This window comes from Berghia stephanieae, chromosome 1 (assembly GCF_034508935.2).
Source record: "Berghia stephanieae isolate SIO BIC M18660-M18661 chromosome 1, UCSD_Bste_1.3, whole genome shotgun sequence".
In the NCBI taxonomy this organism is placed as follows: Eukaryota; Metazoa; Mollusca; class Gastropoda; order Nudibranchia; family Aeolidiidae; genus Berghia; species Berghia stephanieae.
In genome coordinates, this window is record NC_088360.1 from 128,890,978 (window position 1) to 128,910,919 (window position 19,942).

General features: G+C 36.0%; 1 protein-coding gene across 19 annotated transcripts in view; it reads right to left on the reverse strand.

Annotated features, from left to right (window-relative positions):
* LOC144963132 (uncharacterized) overlaps positions 1-19,884 on the reverse strand; it is a 75,038-nt gene extending 55,154 nt beyond the window's left edge. For 2 of the 19 annotated variants that reach the window (XM_078896810.1, XM_078896803.1), the window contains exons 1-3: positions 19,725-19,864; positions 6,956-7,023; positions 3,566-3,777 (exon numbers count right to left, since the gene is read on the reverse strand). In XM_078896810.1, coding sequence (XP_078752936.1) covers positions 3,566-3,571 — 6 coding nt within the window. In that variant the 5' untranslated portion in view covers positions 3,572-3,777; positions 6,956-7,023; positions 19,725-19,864. Of the gene's footprint in view, positions 1-3,565; positions 3,966-5,643; positions 5,975-5,994; positions 7,024-19,724 lie in introns of those variants that run through there. The other 17 variants (XM_078896801.1, XM_078896820.1, XM_078896806.1 and 14 more) reach the window with 16 other exon arrangements.
* Positions 19,885-19,942: the final 58 nt, after the last annotated feature.

Genomic DNA, 19,942 nt, shown 5'->3' on the forward strand with positions numbered 1-19,942 from the left:
ATACGTACAAACATATAAATAATTGCCCGCCGGATATAAACTTTGACTAGTTTAACGCCTACCACCTCTCTCTCTCTCTCTCTCTCTCTCTCTCTCTCTCTCTCTCTCTCTCTCTCTCTCTCTCTCTCCTCTATTTCTCTCGTCTGTCTCTATTTCTCCATCCCCTGCTCTCTCCTTTGGCCAAAAAAAAAAAAAAAAAAAAAAAATAGAAAATATTTCATAGTATCCGTGTGCAGTGTCACAGTTATCATTAGAGTGCGTGGGATCATACGCTACAATTCTCACTAATTCTTTGTTTGTTTGTTTTTGAAGTTCCTGTTTATTGTTTTGCTGACGAAGAGTTTGCACCCGAAACGCCTATTGTTTGCACTGTTTTCAGCCGAAGCCATTCCATTTCCACTTTTTCATTAGCATTTTTACAGTTATCATTACAACACATCCACCGCTCCTCCACCCTCTCCATATATCCCTTAATCCACTCCCTCCCCCACCCTCTCTCTAAATCCTTCCCACATTCCCTCAACTCCTCACCTCTCATCCCCAGATCCAATTAGTAGATAAAACTGGAGCTTATCCAAGTTCCAATGCTTCCGAAGAACGTTTATTACTTTATAAAAAAAAATATATATATATATATATAAAAAAATCACACGCTGGTATAGAAAGTAGGTCTTTCTTTCAATCCGGAGGCGTTGAATTTCCCAGCTGTTGGTTTCTGTACTAATATAAATATTACCTGATAAAATGTGTTGATAACACGCAGGTGACGTCTTGTCTAACGCCACAAAATACAGATTCATTTATTTTTTAAATTTAAAATTTAGGCCAGAAAAACTTACAAATCAAAAGTGAAGGAGAGTCCAAAATCGGTTTAATCTTGGCGTAATTTCCATGATAAAAATTGAAATAATGGTCAAAATCTGACGTTTATATATATATAATATATATATATATATATATATATATTAATATATATATATATATATATAATATATATATATATATATATATATATATAATATATATGCAGGTCTGAAATCGGTTGTAATGGACAATATGTTGAGTCATTTTTTGAGATTTCCATAACAATAATAATGAAGTGGGTTATCAGACCTGCAAATAAGTGCATGCACGTCGCATTAGAGCCATAGGACTCACGAAGCCGGGGTTTATACCGGTTTCTATAGCATTAAACGGACACAAGAAAAGGCTGATTATCTTCTGGACTGGACGCAGTTACACAATCAATGCTGTGTGGGCAGAGGGAGAAGATAAGGAAGAAAAGTTCTCGACTACACCCGGGATTGATTCATGTCGCATTGCGAGTAAAGCGAGTGCTCCACCAACTGAGCTATAGGGTTGAGCAGGGCGGTGTCCCATTTTGAAGTTAAGCAATTTTAAGTATAGTTAGTGGTCGGATGGGTGGCATTGATCATGGAAAACTCTGGTCCCGATGTTGCGTCCTTGGGAATGCACTTTAAACACGTTTCCCCACTCGACTCCGGGGTGAATGAGTTGATTATTTGTAAGAGGGTTAATACAAAAGGACGCTTAACAAGGGACTGGTAATGTATGAAATGGAAATATGGTTCCGTGTGGCCTACTCGGGGAACAGATTAAACGTTATGAAATGAACAAATAGATACGTACAAACATTTACAAACAAGCACAGTGAGTGGTAAATCAAATCCGTGAAAACGCACAATATTGTATCTATTAAAAAAAAAAAAAAAAACCCTAGGCTATAGGTAACTTAAAATACAAATGACAACTATCTAATCGTGATAAAGAATCGTTAAAAACACGTGATATTTGATAAGATACAATCGACACTAAGATAAATTTAATGATATCTTCTCCCCCCCCCGTGTACTACCTACTACCTCTTTATATGATTTCGCTCAAACTAAAAGCATGGGAAAATATTTGTTTTAAATGAAAGTAGAGTGCGACAGAAAAATAACAAAAAAAAAAACAAAAACAGAGCCAACCTTTTTTAAGAACCCAATGTATTTCTACCTTTCTTTTCCCATAGTATTATCATCATACCGATAATACTACCCCCCACCCGCCTCCCACACACACACACACACACACACAACCACACACACACACACACACACACACACCAATCGTTTTACCTGGGTTTGATTGAGGTCAATCAGTTACCTTCATAATTTTCCCACACACTCGACTTTCTGCTTTTTTCCTTCTGCCTTAACGCAATTTATCGCACTGACAAAACGCTAGCACCCCAACTATTCTCGACTTAAGTCAGTGATACTAAGCTGCTAGAAGCTGTGGACTGTAAAAAATAAAGAACAAAAATAAATATAACAGCTTCAAAACAAAGCAAAAAAAAAAACAAAAAAAAAACAAACAAATACGGAACGTTTCGGGCTGCGCAACACTACAAGCAAACGGTTTGTCTATTAATGTTATATCCTCTTAATAAATTTTCCATTAAATAATTACACAACTTCGGAACTTATTCCAGAGTATCTTTGATGACTGTTATTTTTTTAATGGGAGGTATAATAACGTAATTTTTGAATCTGTATTGGTTTTCGGCACTCGTCTTTGACTGTTATTTTTTAATGGGAGGTGTAACAACGTAATTTTTGAACCCATATTGTTTTCGGCACTCGTTCTTAATAACACACTCCTTAAGTCGTGCTATGGCCAAGAAATCGATGTCGAAAACCACTATAAGTTCAAAAATTGTACATTTAATCTAGCTTTACACTTTGGTGGGGCGGGGGGGATAGATAAATCCCTCAATCAGTGAATCAATTCAATGAATCAGTTGTGGATAAATGTGACTTACCGTCTCAACGCGGTACTATGTGGGCATGTACTAAGTGCTGGAAAATAAATTTATATCCGCATAGCTATATAAAATATGAGGTTACTCTCTATCGTTATAGCGGAGAATAAATACAATGTTTTACATTGAGTTCGCATTTCTTCTCATTTTAGTTCTAAATTCACTTTTCCTTGCCCGACCTTTGCCGATATGATATCGTTTAGAGATGACGGGTAAGAAATGATTGGCCGTTTATCGCACGATCGAAACAAAAAAAAAAATGTTCGTTGAGTACTATCCGTTTCCACATTTTTCGCGGACAATCGGTTATGAGAGGACACCCGATACAGCTCTAGCTTCGGTAACCTGCATAACAGTAAAGCTACGAATAGTTCAGAAAAAGACTACTACTGTTACTGTCGTTGTTGTTGTTATTGTTGTTGTTGTTGTTGCTACTACTACTACTGCTACTACTACTACTACTACTACTACTACTACTACTACTACTACTACTACTACTACTACTTATCATCATCATCACATCATCAATATTTTACTACCTACTTCTTACTACCATCACCATAGTAAAGTAAAATATAAAATATACTACATACTATAATACTACTAAAACTATACTACTACATACTACTAACTACTACTACTACTACTACTATCATCATCATCATCAATATTGTTACTACCTACTTCTTACTACCATCACCATAGTTAAAATAAAAATATAAAAAATATTGTACTTACCGCCATTGTCCCTGCCCACTTCCCGGTCTCCTTCCTTTGCCCTCAGTGACAGATCAATCCACAATCCAAATCCACATCCAATCCAACTTTAATGACGTAATAATGGCGTCACTCTTCTCTCCGATAACCGGAAATGTTTTCAACCACCAAAGTCGTCTTGTAATCCCAGTGAAATAGACACGGTATTGTTGAAATGGCAGTTTTTATCCACACTAAATTTACAAGAGGTGAATATAAATTCAGAAAGTAAGTGGGGTAGGTAATTACACATTAATCAATGCGGATGGTAACAAAAAGTGAAAAAGGAGGAACATTTTGAACAATTGCCTATAAGCTCCATATTACCCCCACCTTAAGAGAAATTGAGATGATAAATTATCATTGTTACACTAGCTAACTTCTGAAGAGTGAAAAATTGCACCTGTAAATTCCACCACACACCAACTCTCTCACTGCCAATACATTGATGTGTGTGTGTGTGTGTGTGTGTGTGTGTGTAAAGTGGGAGGGGGGGGGGGGGGCTCCTTTGACTCCAAAACCGTGGATTTCCGTGGATACGAGGAAAACCATCAGCACTGATTAATAATGACATGTAATAAAGTGAGTGATCCCGAGCTCCTTTCCCATCATTGCAAAAAGTTTTACACTACATATTATAGCCTATATCCCCTTCTAGTACTTCTCTACTCACTTCATTTCATGTTATTACAAAAGGTGATAAATCTAACATTTATAATTTCAAGGTGCAGAACTAACTTTAGACATAATTCATTATTTTTCTTCGCGTAGTTAACATTTGGAATAGCACTCAATTCGGACGCCCCCTCTCCCAAGCTGGTACTTTTGACTACTTCAAGAAATTGATCGAAAAAGAATTGAAATCATTAAGGTGCAAATATTGTGATTAGTATTTGTCATAATCAAAAACTTTCAGACCTGCCTTTTACTACGAAAAATTCGTAATATCAAGAAACTTTGGCTTCAATTTTAGAACTTCATGAGCATCTCTTAAACTTTTTGAAAATGAAAGTTGACGCCAGACCACAAATTTTAAAGGATTTTGAAGTGCTATTTAATCCCTGTGATGGTAAATTGTTGATATATAAAGTTAACTATAAAGTTAACTTTAGCGACCACTATTTTTATATATTAAAACCTACGAAATTTTAAATTTTCAAGTAGGTGGTTTGCAGGCCTGCAAACAAATGTGACTCACCGTCTCAAAACGATATTATGTTTGGGTGAAGCGGGTGCCAAAAAGTAAAATCAAAGTGAAAATGATCAGAAATATGAAACGTCGGTTTTTTTACACGACATGGTACTACAGAAGGAACGAAATTGACGTCACTCATCCCTTTGTTATTGCTTTTAGCCAGCTATTTTTATGAGTAGTTCTCACTAAATTGAATTAAGCATACCATAAACGTTGAAGGTTACATATAGTTTTTTATGTTGGTGCGTTATATCGCTCTATCCGGCTGGCGGATGTTATGGATATTTAAACTAAACGCATAGCATCAGTATTTATACTACTCAATAAAAAATAAAACTTAAACAGTTTCATCCGTTTGACTATAAACACAATTTTCAGTATCAATATCACTATAAACATATCTTTTTGAGACGCTGGGTCTCAAATGAGATTTAATCTATTAAGATTGTTTCAATATCATGTCATGTTTAAGCGACGTGCACATGCATGTGGGTCTGATAACTGAACGCAATTATGGGCTTGATTTAACATTGTTGTAATGGACTGGATAACATTTCCGCGTTGGTTTGAGAGTATTTCCGTTAAAATAATGAGCCCATAACAATAGGGAAGAAAAGTCGTGACATCTAACCCTCTACTCTTTTGGTTCCTAAATCCTTGGGAATGTGTATGGAACCAGTCCTCCGGAGTACTAATAATGAATAGGTTACATAAAGGTAGTATACAAGTTTCAGTAGCAGGATGTATGTGCAGAATTTTAGGAAAACGGGACGTAAAACACGAGGTTGGATGAACTTTATTGACATCAAGCATATTTAGACTAGAAAATAAGATAACATCACTCTGACACCGGAAAATAAATTACACAAGGTATGTATCCAGTCCTCCGAAAGAGTGGTTTTACATTTCAACTGAAATAGGAACCAGTTTTTTTTTCTGTTTTTTGTTTTTTACAACACACTTTTCTTCCCTATTTTGGTTATCGGACCTGCAAAATAAGTACACGTCGTGTTTAAGGCATTGGAAGGATATACATTATCCTAGTTATGCTTTAAGAAGGTACGATAAGATATCTCTGTCACAATAGTTTGTTTTTTTTTAACATCGTCGGTAACAATAAAACTTGTCCAACTAGAATTTTATCAAGTTGTCATCCGAATAATGAAATTGGAGTTGACGATTATTTTATAATGAATGAAGTTAGTTATAAACAAACCATCACTTCACTGGGTCAAATCATCACTTCACTGTGTCAAGTATCGGACATGCACTTCTCTGAACCAACAATATAATATTATGTAAAATGAAGAGCTTCATGGAACACTATTTTTACTATTGGACGCTCCCTATTTGGTATACTTATATATTGTGCACTTAAAAGCTCGGGAATTACAAGAACTTACGGAAATAAGCAATTTATGCATTGTCACAATTGTGACACAACAATCTTCACTAGAAGAGACATTTATGTTCTTAATTCAATGATGCACAAACAATAGACGATCGTTGAACATCTATAATTTATTGTAGTACAAAATCTATGATGCCCGTACGTACATGCAACAAGGCACGTTATTCAAGTGTGCTGCTGCTATCTATGGTGATAGTCTAGTGGCGGTTCCTGTTACCGGCGTCCATCTACTCACAGCATGAGCAGCTCTCTACATCACATCAACAATAACTAACAACGCTACAATCATAGAAGACGCACACACACTCGCGTTATCATCCAAGCCAGTGAGTGTAATGATGCATCATTATTGTGATTTAACCTGTCAGTTGCTACGCTGTCTCCCACTCACAAAACAATTTTTTTCTTCAATTTTTGGGGGGGATTTTTTTTTTTCATTTTGGCCAGAAAACTTTTAATTCAAATATTAATACAGTAAAATGACCCAAAACTTGTCAAAAAAGCTCAAACCCTTAAGATTTTAAAATAAGTATCAGGTTTTAAGGATTTCAGCCAGCGGAGAATCATTTTAACCGATTGATATTTGAAGTATTTTTTTCTGGCTAAAATGATTTTTTTAAAAAACAAGGATTTAGACGAAATAGCACAATAGCACCAATTAGCTAATAGTAAGTCCATGCACTCGATTCACGTTACAGTCCATCTCGCCACCCTCTTGTAAGCACCGCGACTCCTCGACACCTTATGTGCACCCTCGAGAACTCACTCACTCATAATCTCTCACTCCAGCACGCGCCTGGATTTTCGTCGATTCCAGTCAAGGCAGGTAATGTTCTGAAAGAGAGATTAAAACAATGATAAAACACTGTCACCTTCAACCATGCCATGCAATAAAAATAAACAAAATACAAAACCTAAGGCGGATGAGGAAAAAAATTTTGAAAAAAAAATTGAAAAAAAACCCAACAAAACAAAATCCATACAGGTACAGTAAAATCCTGTTAAACGGGAATTAAAAGGATGAAGTCATCGAAATCGTTTTAGGCATGTTTTGATAGCGTGATGACTACAGTTAGTTTGAGAACGAAATCAGGCACTAGGCATGGGTATTGTAATTTTCTCGAATTACCGATGTACCTATTTCAATGCAAAAAAAAAAATTTAAAAAAAAAAAAAAAAAAGGGGGGGGGGGGGGGGCGAGAGAGAGAGATAGATAGATAGAATGAAGAGAGATAGATAGATAGATGAGAGAGATAGATAGATAGATAGATAGATAGATAGATAGAAGAAGAGATAGAGAGAAGAAGATGAGAGAGAGAGAGAGAGAGAGAGAGAGAGAGAGAGAGAGAGAGAGAGAGAGAGAGGAGAGAGAAGAAATGAAAAAAAAAACATAAATAAAACAACTGTGGGTAAAAATAATAAAATAAAAAAGTAGAGCATTTAAGAAAGAGCGAAATATCTATAAAACGTGCTCAACGCGCTTTACACGGGGTCACAAGCCAACAATAACACTTAACATGTAAGACGAGACATAATTCCTGTTAAGCGATGTTACAATTTTTTTCCGACAGAGACAACGCTGTTAACGGCCAGGAATTCATTTTAACCCGAGTGTGGCAAGAGTAAAGACCTTTTTTCAAGAACTTAACTTTGCACCGTTCAGAGCAGAACTCGAACTCTGAGACTTGACTAGAGTCGAGGTTCTGACTGGGTAGTCACACACACAACACACACACACACACACACACACACACACGAAAATCACTCTTTTGTTGTTGTTTTTTGTTTTAATCTTTAACTATATCAAGGACCCCCGGCGCCTAAAACAAAACAAAAAAAACAAAAACAAAAACAAAAAAACAACAAAAAACAAAAACAAGCAAAACAAGGCCACATTTTATTAGATTTCACAGTGTCTTCAAGTAAGAAGTTTTACGCTTCCAAACCATACAGAGATTGTGAGCAACAAAGAGAAAGACAATTGACAACATTTCGTCAGCTTTCGGTTTAAGTGTTTTTGACTGCATTTCCCAACAATTTTTACAACAAGCCTCTAACTAAGCTGTATGTAATAATTGACTTCCTTGTACGGCCTTCCACTACCAGGAAATAGAATCCGAGGTTACATCTGCCCCAAGCGTGTCCCATCATGGAATGTTGTTATACTATATATAATATATATTTTAAAGTGTCATTAAAAGCTCTAAGACACAAGATAAACAGACAATAGCAATTGATTGTAAACCTATTGATAGAACGCTTGTCTATCGCAAAGTAATTATCGCAGATCTAACAGACCCAATCACTTCTGGGTGGGGGTGAAGGGTTCGACTTCACATGGAATAGATCCCAGCCTCTTTGCGTGTGAGAGGAGTGCTCTATCAACTGAGATTCCCGAATTTTATGTATGTGACCCATTGTTTCAGAACGGGGTAAATTTGAAGCTGAACATAAAGTGAAAAAAAAATAATTGAAACTTCAGTCCAATTTACAAGTTCTATTGAGGGTATTAGATTACCCCTAGATTAAACTGAGCCATTTGTGGTGTGGGTGGAGTGGCGCAGCTGATAGCGATAGCCATAGCGCGCATATTAGGTTCTAACCCAGCCCATTGAGCTTATCGTTTGGACTCGTACCCACAACAAGCACAAAACCCCACCACAGGTTGCCAACCTCAACACAAGAGATAGCTTAATAGTGCTTTTCAAAAAGAGTAAGATTTGATCATTTCATTGCCTGTATCAATTTTGTGAGGGTGAAATCTGATGCTGAAGCAATGCAAATAAAACCCCTTAAATCTATCAAACAACAATTAATCATTAAAACATATATTGCAGGAAGTATGAAGAATGTTGAGACATCTTATGAGAAACAGAATTAAAACAATTATATATTAGAATGTTAAGTATTGATTCTCATGAAAAAAGTACGATCTGACGGGAAAAGCATACAATATTGCAAATGTGAAAAAAATCATACAAATATGCTTTTTAGCAGCCCTGCAAATTCAATTTCTTCATGTCAAAACATTGAAAAACTGACACGTATTTTTCTTCTTTTTTTTTTTTTTTTTGGGGGGGGGGGGGGGAGGGGGTTGGGAGGAGGAAGGGGGACGGGTAATATGGCAATAAAAATTGCCAAAACTGGCAAGCCTGGAACACAGAGAAATTTATGTGTTTTAACAACTATCAAAGTTGAAAGCACCGTGATTGTACACACAATCTGATAACGGAACACAATATTGATAAAGATAACTAAATACAACACAGTTAATAACATCCGTATTCTTTGATATAATCTTTTTTTAAAAAGGGTTGGGGTCAAAATTGTTCCCTCCAGCCCATGTAAATTTTTGCAAACGAGCACAAAATTACTTGCAAATCTAAAAATTATAAAACTATTTTTTTTACAGTTATGAGCAACTTGCAAACCCTTTAAATATAAATAAAGGGCAATTCTATCATCCTTCGACTCAAATGACTATTTATAAAATCTGCTAGGGCATAATGATCGGTCATCTGATGGGAATCGCCATCTGACAAGATGTTACAAGATTCATTTACACACACCTCTACAGATTTTATCACCGAACCGATTTTGATCGTTGATGGCCCAGAAGATTCGTCTCGATCTATTTAAATTTCCATAATTATAATAATAATAATAATAATAATAATAATAATAATAATAATAATAATAATAATAATAATAATAATAATAATAATAATAATAAATAATAATAATAATAATAATAATAATAATAATAATAATAATAATAATAATAATAATAATAATAATAATAATAGATGAGTGCGTGATCGTAATAGTCTTTATTTCCCCGCAAATATTGCAGGTCCGCAGTGGAGGAGCAAAATACACACCATAAGCACCCATAAGCGCGGCTATGTGGTCTAGTGGTATGACACTCGCTTTCGGATCGGAAGGTCCTGGGTTCGAGCCTCGCGCTCGGCGCATAGTTGAGTCCTTGGAAAAGGCTCTTTACTCACATTCTCTCAACGTACTCAGATGTAAAATGAGTACCTGGCCGTTAACAGCGTTGTCTTTGTCCGAAAAATTGTAATATCGCCTAACAGGCGTTATGTTCCGCCCTGCATGTTTAATGTTGCTGTTGACCAGGGACCCCTTGTAAAGCGCTTTGAACACATTTAGTGGATATTGCCCTATATAAAGCTCAATTTTAATTTTAATTTTTTTTACAACAAGCCCCGCAGACAAATCAATCAGCTCGGATTGTGAGTACAGAAAGAACGAAGTTGAGGTCACTCGGGTCTTTGTTATTGGTTTGTTTTTTTTTTTTTATATTTTTTTTTTTGCCATCCATTTGTATGAGTAATTCTCACTAAACTGTATTAACCAGACTATAAACGTGCAAGATTATTCATAGTTTTGTGCATTGGTCAGTTATATTTCCGGATGGCAATCTTATGAGTTTCTTAGCCAAGCGCAAAGCATCTATTTATCATATTTTGACATATCAATGAGAGGACCCTCAAGGAACGAAGGTGACGTCATTCAGCTCTTTGTTAGTTTTTTTAGACAGCCTGTTAGTGATCTCTTCTTACTAAAGTATACCAACCAATCAGACAAAAACGCAGTTTAATATGTTGGTAGGTTTCAATTTGGATGACGATGTTGTGGGTATATTACCTAAACGCATAAAATCAATAATATACTTCGACAGCATGTGTTGTCAAAATTAAGAGTAGTGCCAAGGATATGAGGGGCTGAATGTTTCGGGTAACAGGAATGAACTGAAGTTGCCTATGGTATGGGTTTGAAATACACAAATAGTATGGATCATGACCGATGTGCACGGATTTGCAGGTCTGTTAACCGAACGCAATTATTGGCTTGATTTAACATTATTGTAATGGACAATATTTTGCGTTTGTTTGACAGCATTTCCATTAAGACAATGAGTCCAAAACTATGTGATTTATCAGGCCTGCAAATAAGACGTGTCGACCATGACCATCTTCGGCGTGATTTGAATTTTAAAACTAAAATGTTATAGTAAAATTCAAATTCATTTATTAGCACTTCATAGCGGCCAACTTTTCAAAGAGCTAAAACGGGACACCCTGAGGCACAATACCGTCACGACCCAAAACAGCAGTATGTTTGGACTGTTACCTGAGGAATTTTACTTCCTTGCTTTAATTTACTAGTCAAAAAATCATAATTCTAGAACATGCAAGGGCCATTGCCGTAATCATAAATGATCCAACTTTTTTTTTTAATTCATGTTTTTATTCCCCCCCCCCCCCCCTACATATTGCTAAATGGGGACAGTCCCATTTTTATGAGTAGTTCTAACTATTTTTTATCAGACTATTGATGAAGTCCGTTAAGATAATTTACTCGCAACATTCCGCCCCTCGGATATAACGTACCAACACACAAAACTGTGTGTATCCTTGACAGTTTATAGTCTGATTGATACAATTTAGTGAAAACTACTCATAAAAATGGCGGGCTAAAAACAAAAACAAAGTGACGACAATTTCGTTCTATCAAGAGATAGTATGCGCTTGGCTAAGAAGCTCACAACATTGCCATCCGGAAGTATAACGGACCAATACACAAAACTATGTGTAATCTTGAACGTTTATAGTCTGGTTAGCACTGTTTAGTGAGAATTACTCATAAACGGGGATGGCAAAAAGCAATAATAAAGACCCGAGTGACGTCAACTTTAAACTATTTATAAACGTTTAATAAAACATAGTTTTGTGTTTTTGTACGTACCCAATATCCGGCTGGCGGATGCTGTGAGTATTTTAAGTAAACACATAGCATCATTATAAATCAGACTATGAACGGTTAAATTTAAGGTTACCCATTTTCTGTGTTTGTATTTATACCGGCTGGCGGATGTTGTAAGCATTTTACCTATAGCATCAATAGCGTCTCGACCGACCCCACATAAAAGGCAGGACAGAAGTAGACAAAGACATGCATCAAACAGTCTAGATAGCTGTTGACATTTACACACAGGGGTCAAACTGTCAAACACAAGTGGTGACGTCAGACGACACACAACACAGCGACCACAATTATTATTCCAGCCATTCACAAAGATGACATATTAAATGATACGTTACAAAGTCTTGGGGGGACTTGAAAGGTTTCTTCTTCTTCTTCTTCTTCGTTCCTCTGATGGACATCTATGGCTGCAGTCCGATATCTGCTATGAAGTCTGTGGTCCGCTTTAGGTCCTCAGCCTCACCATCGAGCTTTGTGTTGAGTGTTGTAGGGGTGACCCAGTGGTTCGAACGTTGCACGTTGTATAATGGGCAATCCATAAGCACATGTAAAGTGGTTTCATGGTCGGTTCCACATGGGCAATAAGGGGTTGTTCCAATACCTAGCTTTGTAAACATATGTCCTCTTAGTCTATTGTGTCCTGTTCGGAGGCGGAATAGTTTCAATTTCCTTTCATTAGCGGAAATAAGTAAACAAGGGAGAAGGATGACAAAATTTTAAAGCCCAACAGGGGCCCCAGATGCTAAATTAATTGTCATGTCCACCACACATACTTATTCTTTTTAACCCACACAAACAGCAAATGGGAGCGATCTATATTCATGTTTTCGTCAAACCGAGTCATCAATTACGTGATTTGTTACTGTCCAACGATTGGACATTTCTGAACAAATGTAAACACGCTGCTTTGTTTATGAAAATTGTAAACATGCCAATGTGTCAAGCTGAACACAATGACCAATCGTAATGTTAGATAGTTAAAAATCGGTGGACACTTTTCACTATGTAGGACACTTTGAGCACATTTTGCAATGTTACCAATGACCTAGAGCACATGGAAATGTAATATAGATCATGCCCATTGGGTGGCTGGCTCTATAGATAGTATGCGCTTGGCTAAGAAGCTCATAACATTGCCATCCGGAAGTATAACGGACCAACACACAAAACTGTGTGTATCGTTAGTGACGTTAATACAGTTCCGTGAGCATTACTCATAAACGCGGATGGCAAAAAACCATAACAAAGACCTGAGTGACGTCATCTTCGAACTATCTATATAAATGCTGGGATAAATATTTAAAAATAGACCAGCAACCTGTCAAGATGATTACGATCAATTATATATATAATATTATTATGTAAAAGAGACGGAGAATTATTTCAGCGTAACAATTTAGACTTCTGGCGTCATGACACTGGAGGACAAGTCGACAATTCAATCATGATGCAGCACTGCTGTGTCAGACAAAATCTCATCCGCACTGTAAATCGCATTGTAAATCGGGTATTATGTCGGAATGGACAAAAATTATGAAGAAAAACAATAACTTAAATCAAAATAGGGAACAAAAGTGCGATGTACAAAAAAGTGTTCCAATCTCATTGGCCTTGTAAAACCACTCTTCCGGAGGACTGGATACTTGCCTTGTGGAATTATTGATCTTCTGGTTTCAGAGTGATGGCATCTAATTTTCTGGTCTAAATAAATATTATTATGCTCGTCGTAAATAAAGATCATCCATCCTCGCTCTTTTACTACCCGTAATCCTAAAAATCTGCCGATACATCCTGCTACTGAAATAGTTATGCCACCTTATGATTCAATATGTAACCTATTCATTATTAGTCCTCCGAAGGACTGGTTACATACACACTTCGAATGATTTTGGAACACGAAGAGTAGGTGTGACGTCACGTTTTTTCTTGCCTATTAACAGAAGATGTAAATTTTAGTCTTTTAAAACATCTTTGTGTATGATGTAAGCTAAACGTCAATTGTTTGTAAGCATCGGATTCACCCGACAGTAGATCTATATAGTTTTGAGACGACTGGACACAGAGTGAATGCATTTCTTACTTTCTTCAGCCCCTTGATCAGTGACTTAGTAATTAAATACACATAATTACAACAACCCACACATCTCTACGGGACTGGTATCTTAGTGTTTGTGGTTTATCGTTTTCTTTGAGCTGCTGTAGTGTATGTATGTAATATATGAGTTTTTGAACACTCCTATAAAACATAAATCCCTTTGAAATGTTGATAACAAGAGAGTTGTCCCCCACCATTCTCTCCAAAAGAAGAAAACCATCCATTAAAACACACTAATTGCTTTATGTATCCACAACTGACGGTGAGGGGACAAACAACCAAAACAGGTAGTTTAAAAGAAAAGTCTGATATAATCTCGTCAGTGGTTCAGTGACCACCCAAGTCATACCCCAATTAGCATACACCAGAACTGACGGCTATGTGACTAAAATGACACACACACACACACACACACACACACACACACACACACACACACACACACACACACACACAATACCATCGTATTTGATGGAGATTTCACAACTTCATAGAATATATTTTTGTTTCTGCTATCGATCCTAGAAATTGTCAGTGAAACAAAATAATGTGACCCACCGTCTCAAAACGGAATTATGTCGGGATGAATAGGAACCCTAACAGTAAATTTAGAAAGAATATAATGAGAAATGTGAACGTCGAGTGTTTTGCAATGCAAGAAACGGTACTTATTCTCTAATATAACGAAGAAAAACCAACCCAAGTTTCATGTTTGGGTCTATAAATCGAATTTCCAGCACCGTGTTCAGACACAAATAAATAAATAAATAAATAAAATAAATTGTCATGACGTCGTTGGATTGTTTAAAGGAGAAAGGAACTGTAAAGAATACATTTTTCAAACCATTCAAATTCAACACCCGATGAAAATGATGGCGGCTTGTCTGAAAGGGAATCTGGAATCTCGAAACTTTACTCGAAAACTACAAGCTGTTTATCACCTATCTCAAAAATACCTTGATCACAGTGATGACGATAGATTTATACACCTATATGATGGTGGTGACTTATTTGAGCGAGTCATATGACTTTAAGAGCGAATAATGTGACTTCAATCCCTATGCATATTTCTCATAATATTTGTTAGCACAATGAATCCGATTAAAGTTATGAGCTGAGTTGGGAGCTTAGTTAGGTAGTGGTCGATGCTTTATCGTTTCAAATTTTTGATGTGATTAACTTTCCCTTAGAGTTAGAGTATACCCCTTTAAAACTATTATCAATTAACACGCAAATAACCCCTGCAAAAACAACCCAAACCAACAAACAATAAGAGTTCATCCCAGATTTCCAGGGGAGAAAAGTATTTGGCATACAATTTAGAGACGCCATTGGGAATACGTGCATGTCATTGAATGAGACACGTCATAAAAATTATGTTATCCTTTCACGAAACACAACACAAGAAATTGTTTGAAAACACATGTGTATCGATTGAATCGACGTGAACTGTTTGAATGGATTTTCTGTTTATGTTCTTAACACTGAAAAAAAAAAACAATCGCCCAAAAACGCTTCTTTAGAAGAAAAAAAATTGGTCAGTTTTATTTAAAACTTCAAATATTGATAAATTAAGATAACCCATTTTGTACGGCTTTAAAAAGAATAGCTGATTTCAGAAAACAAAACAAAACAATACAAAACAATTTGAGTTACTGCGTCAGTATTATTGTTTGAACAAAAAAAAAAAATATTCCAGGTAAATCGAAAAAGTCGATTTGTCAGTGTACAGCATTGCAATCAAAGGAATCTTGAAAAGCTTTTGATTATAAATCTTACTGAGCTTTTATGATGAAGGAGGTGTATAATGACAGTCTAGACTACATACCAGAATGGAATAATTCTCATGGGGCAACCTCATTACAATATATGTTATGTTAATTGAAGATTAGCCTGTAGTTAATTAAAGCTTGTGGAGTACATTGAATTGAAGTTACAATGTTCTGCATCACCAACGTTATCTATCATTATCTCCTTTTATTCAATCATCAATACCGTAATGGTGATAATAATAATAATAATAACAATAATAATAATAATAATAATAATAATAATAATAATAATAATAATAATAATAATAATAATAATAATAATAATAATAATAATAATAAATAATAATAATAATAATAATAATAATAATAATAATAATAATAATAATAACAACAACAATAATAATATGATGTTGACGATGATGATGAAAATATAGAAAGGTTATATGTGTGTATGCGTGTGTGTGTGTGTGTGTGTGTGTGTGAGAGAGAGAGAGAGAGAGAGAGAGAGAGAGAGAGAGAGAGAGAGAGAGAGAGAGAGAGAGAGAGAGAGAGAGAGAGAGAGAGAGAGAGAGAAAAGGATGGTGATTTAGGCTGTTTGCGTTATTTTCCTTGAAATTCGGCTATAACAGGATTCGGTTGTAACAGCAATTTTAGGCTGGTCCCACCATCACTATTATAGTTTACTGAGGTTCCACTGTATTGATCAATGCAATACGAATAATGAGCTTAAACGACAGAGAACAGATATTATCTTCAGCATGCTGGAGTTGGTTGCAAAGAAGAAAAAAAAAGAAGAAAAACAAGAAAATCTGAGATTTACTATAGCACACTATCCATTAACGTGCTTTACAGGGTGTCCAAAGCCAGCATTAATACTTAGGCCAAAGTCACACTGAGACTGGGGCTGGTAGATTACCAGTCCTGGTACCATTGTCGGTATGTTCAGTTGTGGCTGGGGAGGGGCTGGGACAGAAATGATTTTACTTCTTGTGTTTACAATCGTAGGAAACACATGATGTCTGTATGGCAATATTACTACTATTACATTTTATTTTCAAATGAGATAACGCTGTTTCTCACAGATATTTCTAAGAGTTACAAGTTATATTGATTGTAAATAAAACTGATCCAGGCCCCGACCAAAATCAATTACATGCTTCTGATTATTCCTCCATCCCCCCCCCCCCCCCCCAGTCTTTTTCTCTCTCTCTCTCTCTCTCTCTCTCTCTCTCTCTCTCTCATGTGGGTAGTCCTTCAGAGCCATAAGTTTCTATTGTTTTCAACGGACAATAGCAAGTGCTGGATACGCGTTGGGTATGCCTTTAGTCTATTGCAAAAGTACTCTCCACCATATCTAACAGACCCAACTACCCAATCACTCCTGGGTGGACAGGGATGTAAAACAAATGATCTTGGTTTCATTCAGGCTTAATCCCATTTCCTTTATGTGTGAACCAAAGCGAGTGCTCTAACAACGAGCTTGCGGGACAACCAATCACACTTATCACAGGGTGCTTAAATGACCTACATAGTGTTGAAGGCGTCATAAAACAAATAAAAACAAACAACAAAACACCTATCACATGTCTAATTCCCATTGAGTATTATAATGATCAACTCAACTCAGTCAATGTTGTTTGACTGGAATAAATGCCTGCATTTGATCTTAAATAGTCCTTGGTCTTTGATTTGTGTATTGACCGTTCAAAGGATTTTGCAATAAAATTAACCGACTTCAAAGTGCATTCAGATTCTTCAGATAGAGGTGCGTTATTTATCAACGCATTGTAATTGTCATTTAGCCGGAGTCTGGTGGACATGAATACAGTAAACTTTCTAATGGGGATAGAGATATAATACTCGAGTCGGATTCTCATTGTAGAAATAAGAAGGCGTAAAAATAGGGACAATCAATTAAACTGGCCATAAAATGTATATTTTGCTCTCTGGCTTCTACTGTAGATGGCTGTCTTGTACCACTGGAATTCTATGGTTACCTGATTGTTGACAAGATCACGTTGTCAATACAATATTGTACATATAATTTTTATTAAGTCAAAGGCATGTTTCTGACCCCGCGTTTTTTTTCAAAAAATATTTCAAAATTTTGCAAAGAAAATTATGAATTTTGCAGAAGAGTAAATTTTGCAAAAATTTTGCAGGTTTCTAAATATGGTGTATGTATCACACCTAACTAATAACTACATGCAACCCATGTAATAAAATATCCCCGTGGAATTACGCAATTTCAAATTCAAAATTATGCAAAATTATGGGACAAACAAATGGCAAATTTTGCCAGAAATTATGGTCATTTGGAAACAGGCACAAAGTTGGGAAAACAAAATTACAATAAATATCTTCATCACTGCGGGGAGCACAAATTTTGCAAAAATAAAAAAAAAAGAATCAAAGAATTTGTCAAAAATTTGCAAAACGTGCAGATTTTGCAGTTGCAATGGCAATTCAAAAATGTTCCTTTATTTGTGGCCGCAAGCTGTACAAATAACCGCGTGGTCAGATGTTTGTATGGGGGATGGTAACTTACCTAATATGTAATTTTTCAATTTGAAATAAAGATTGATTGCACCTGACTGTTGCAAGGACATGAAGGTAGTGTGAGGAAGAGCGTTATTTGTTTTGGAGTCTCATGGCACTAGTAACACTCCTAGCTCCTTTAAGCTCAAGTAATAATGAGTTTGATTTTGTCAGAGTTATCATCTGCTTCCTTACACAAGTCTACTTTAAAGGCTTTTTTGTCACAGAAATAAGTGTTTGGGTCGCAATACGGAGTGGCTGCCTTATGCAGTAACAAAATAGAGAAAAAAAAATAATGGTCAGCCAGGAAGGCTGGCCACCATGGCATGTGGCTGCCTTTTACTTATAAGTTATACTATACAAGTGGTACGAGCACAAGTTCGACTGCATTTCCATTATAACAATGAGCCCATAACAATTTGGCTAACAATTTAGGTTTTATCAGACTCAGATCTTACATGTTGATCTTTACCCAAGTTGATTTTGATATGGTGGAATGCTACAAGTGTTGCTTAAAAAACTGCTTTTTAAAAGTTCGGAATCGAGCGAGAAAGAAAGTGTTTGAAATGGAGGCTCCTTTTACCTTTACCCAAAATAAAGGAATTAGAACTTTGGTGCAAGCAACCTAGAATATTTTTCATAATCATTTTGATTCACTTTCTTTGACAAAAGAAAGATAAAAAGCTTGAGTGAGAATAACTTTTCCAAAAACAATCAGTGGAAATGTCAGCTCTCAAATCAAACAAGACAGCAAGAATAAAGTAAAGCTGGGAACATTGGGGCACACGAAAAAAGTTTGCTCTGGGCCCTGAGGAATGAAACACGGTAACCAAAACTCTTAACGTAATCGTCAAACAACATTAACTACCTCTACAACAAAGATATATTTTGAAGAATTTTTTCCTTTTTTTCTAGACATAACAAAAATTCAATCATTTAGCCTTTGTCAAATACTACAAATAATAAATTTAAATGCGATTTATTTGTTTGAATTATTCATCATTGGTGGAAACTGCTGAATGTCAAAACTTTTGTCCCTGAAGAGGGAAAGTGTCACTTGTGTTTACATTTTTATTTGAACGAAGGAACTTTATTAGATCGTTTAAATCTCAAACTACGAGCGCTTATTATAAAAACTGCACTTCGATCTCAAACCAATTTGTAGTCTCAAAAGTTGTTTTTGATTGAAAAGTGAGATCCGAAAAACATTCCTAAGCCTAGAGTCCTCGTCCGACCCCTTGCCGATGGTGCGACAAGGCGTGAGAGGAAACAAGAGTGGGGTGTCTTTTTTTCCAGACTCATTTTTCACAACTTTGATCTACAAATTTTAAAAACGTACTTACCATCCATTTTTGACATTGAAAGCTTCTTACGGTTGAATTAATATTTTAGTTCCTTGTTCTGAATATGATCCTGAAACACAGTGAGACAGTGACAGGTAGTGTAAGTAAGTCGCAGGTACCCAATGAAAAGTGGAAAGTTTGCCAACTAAAAATAGATGTCATGTGACAAGTTTAATTTAGCTGTAACTCCGCCCACTGAATACCGAATGGTTGTTGTC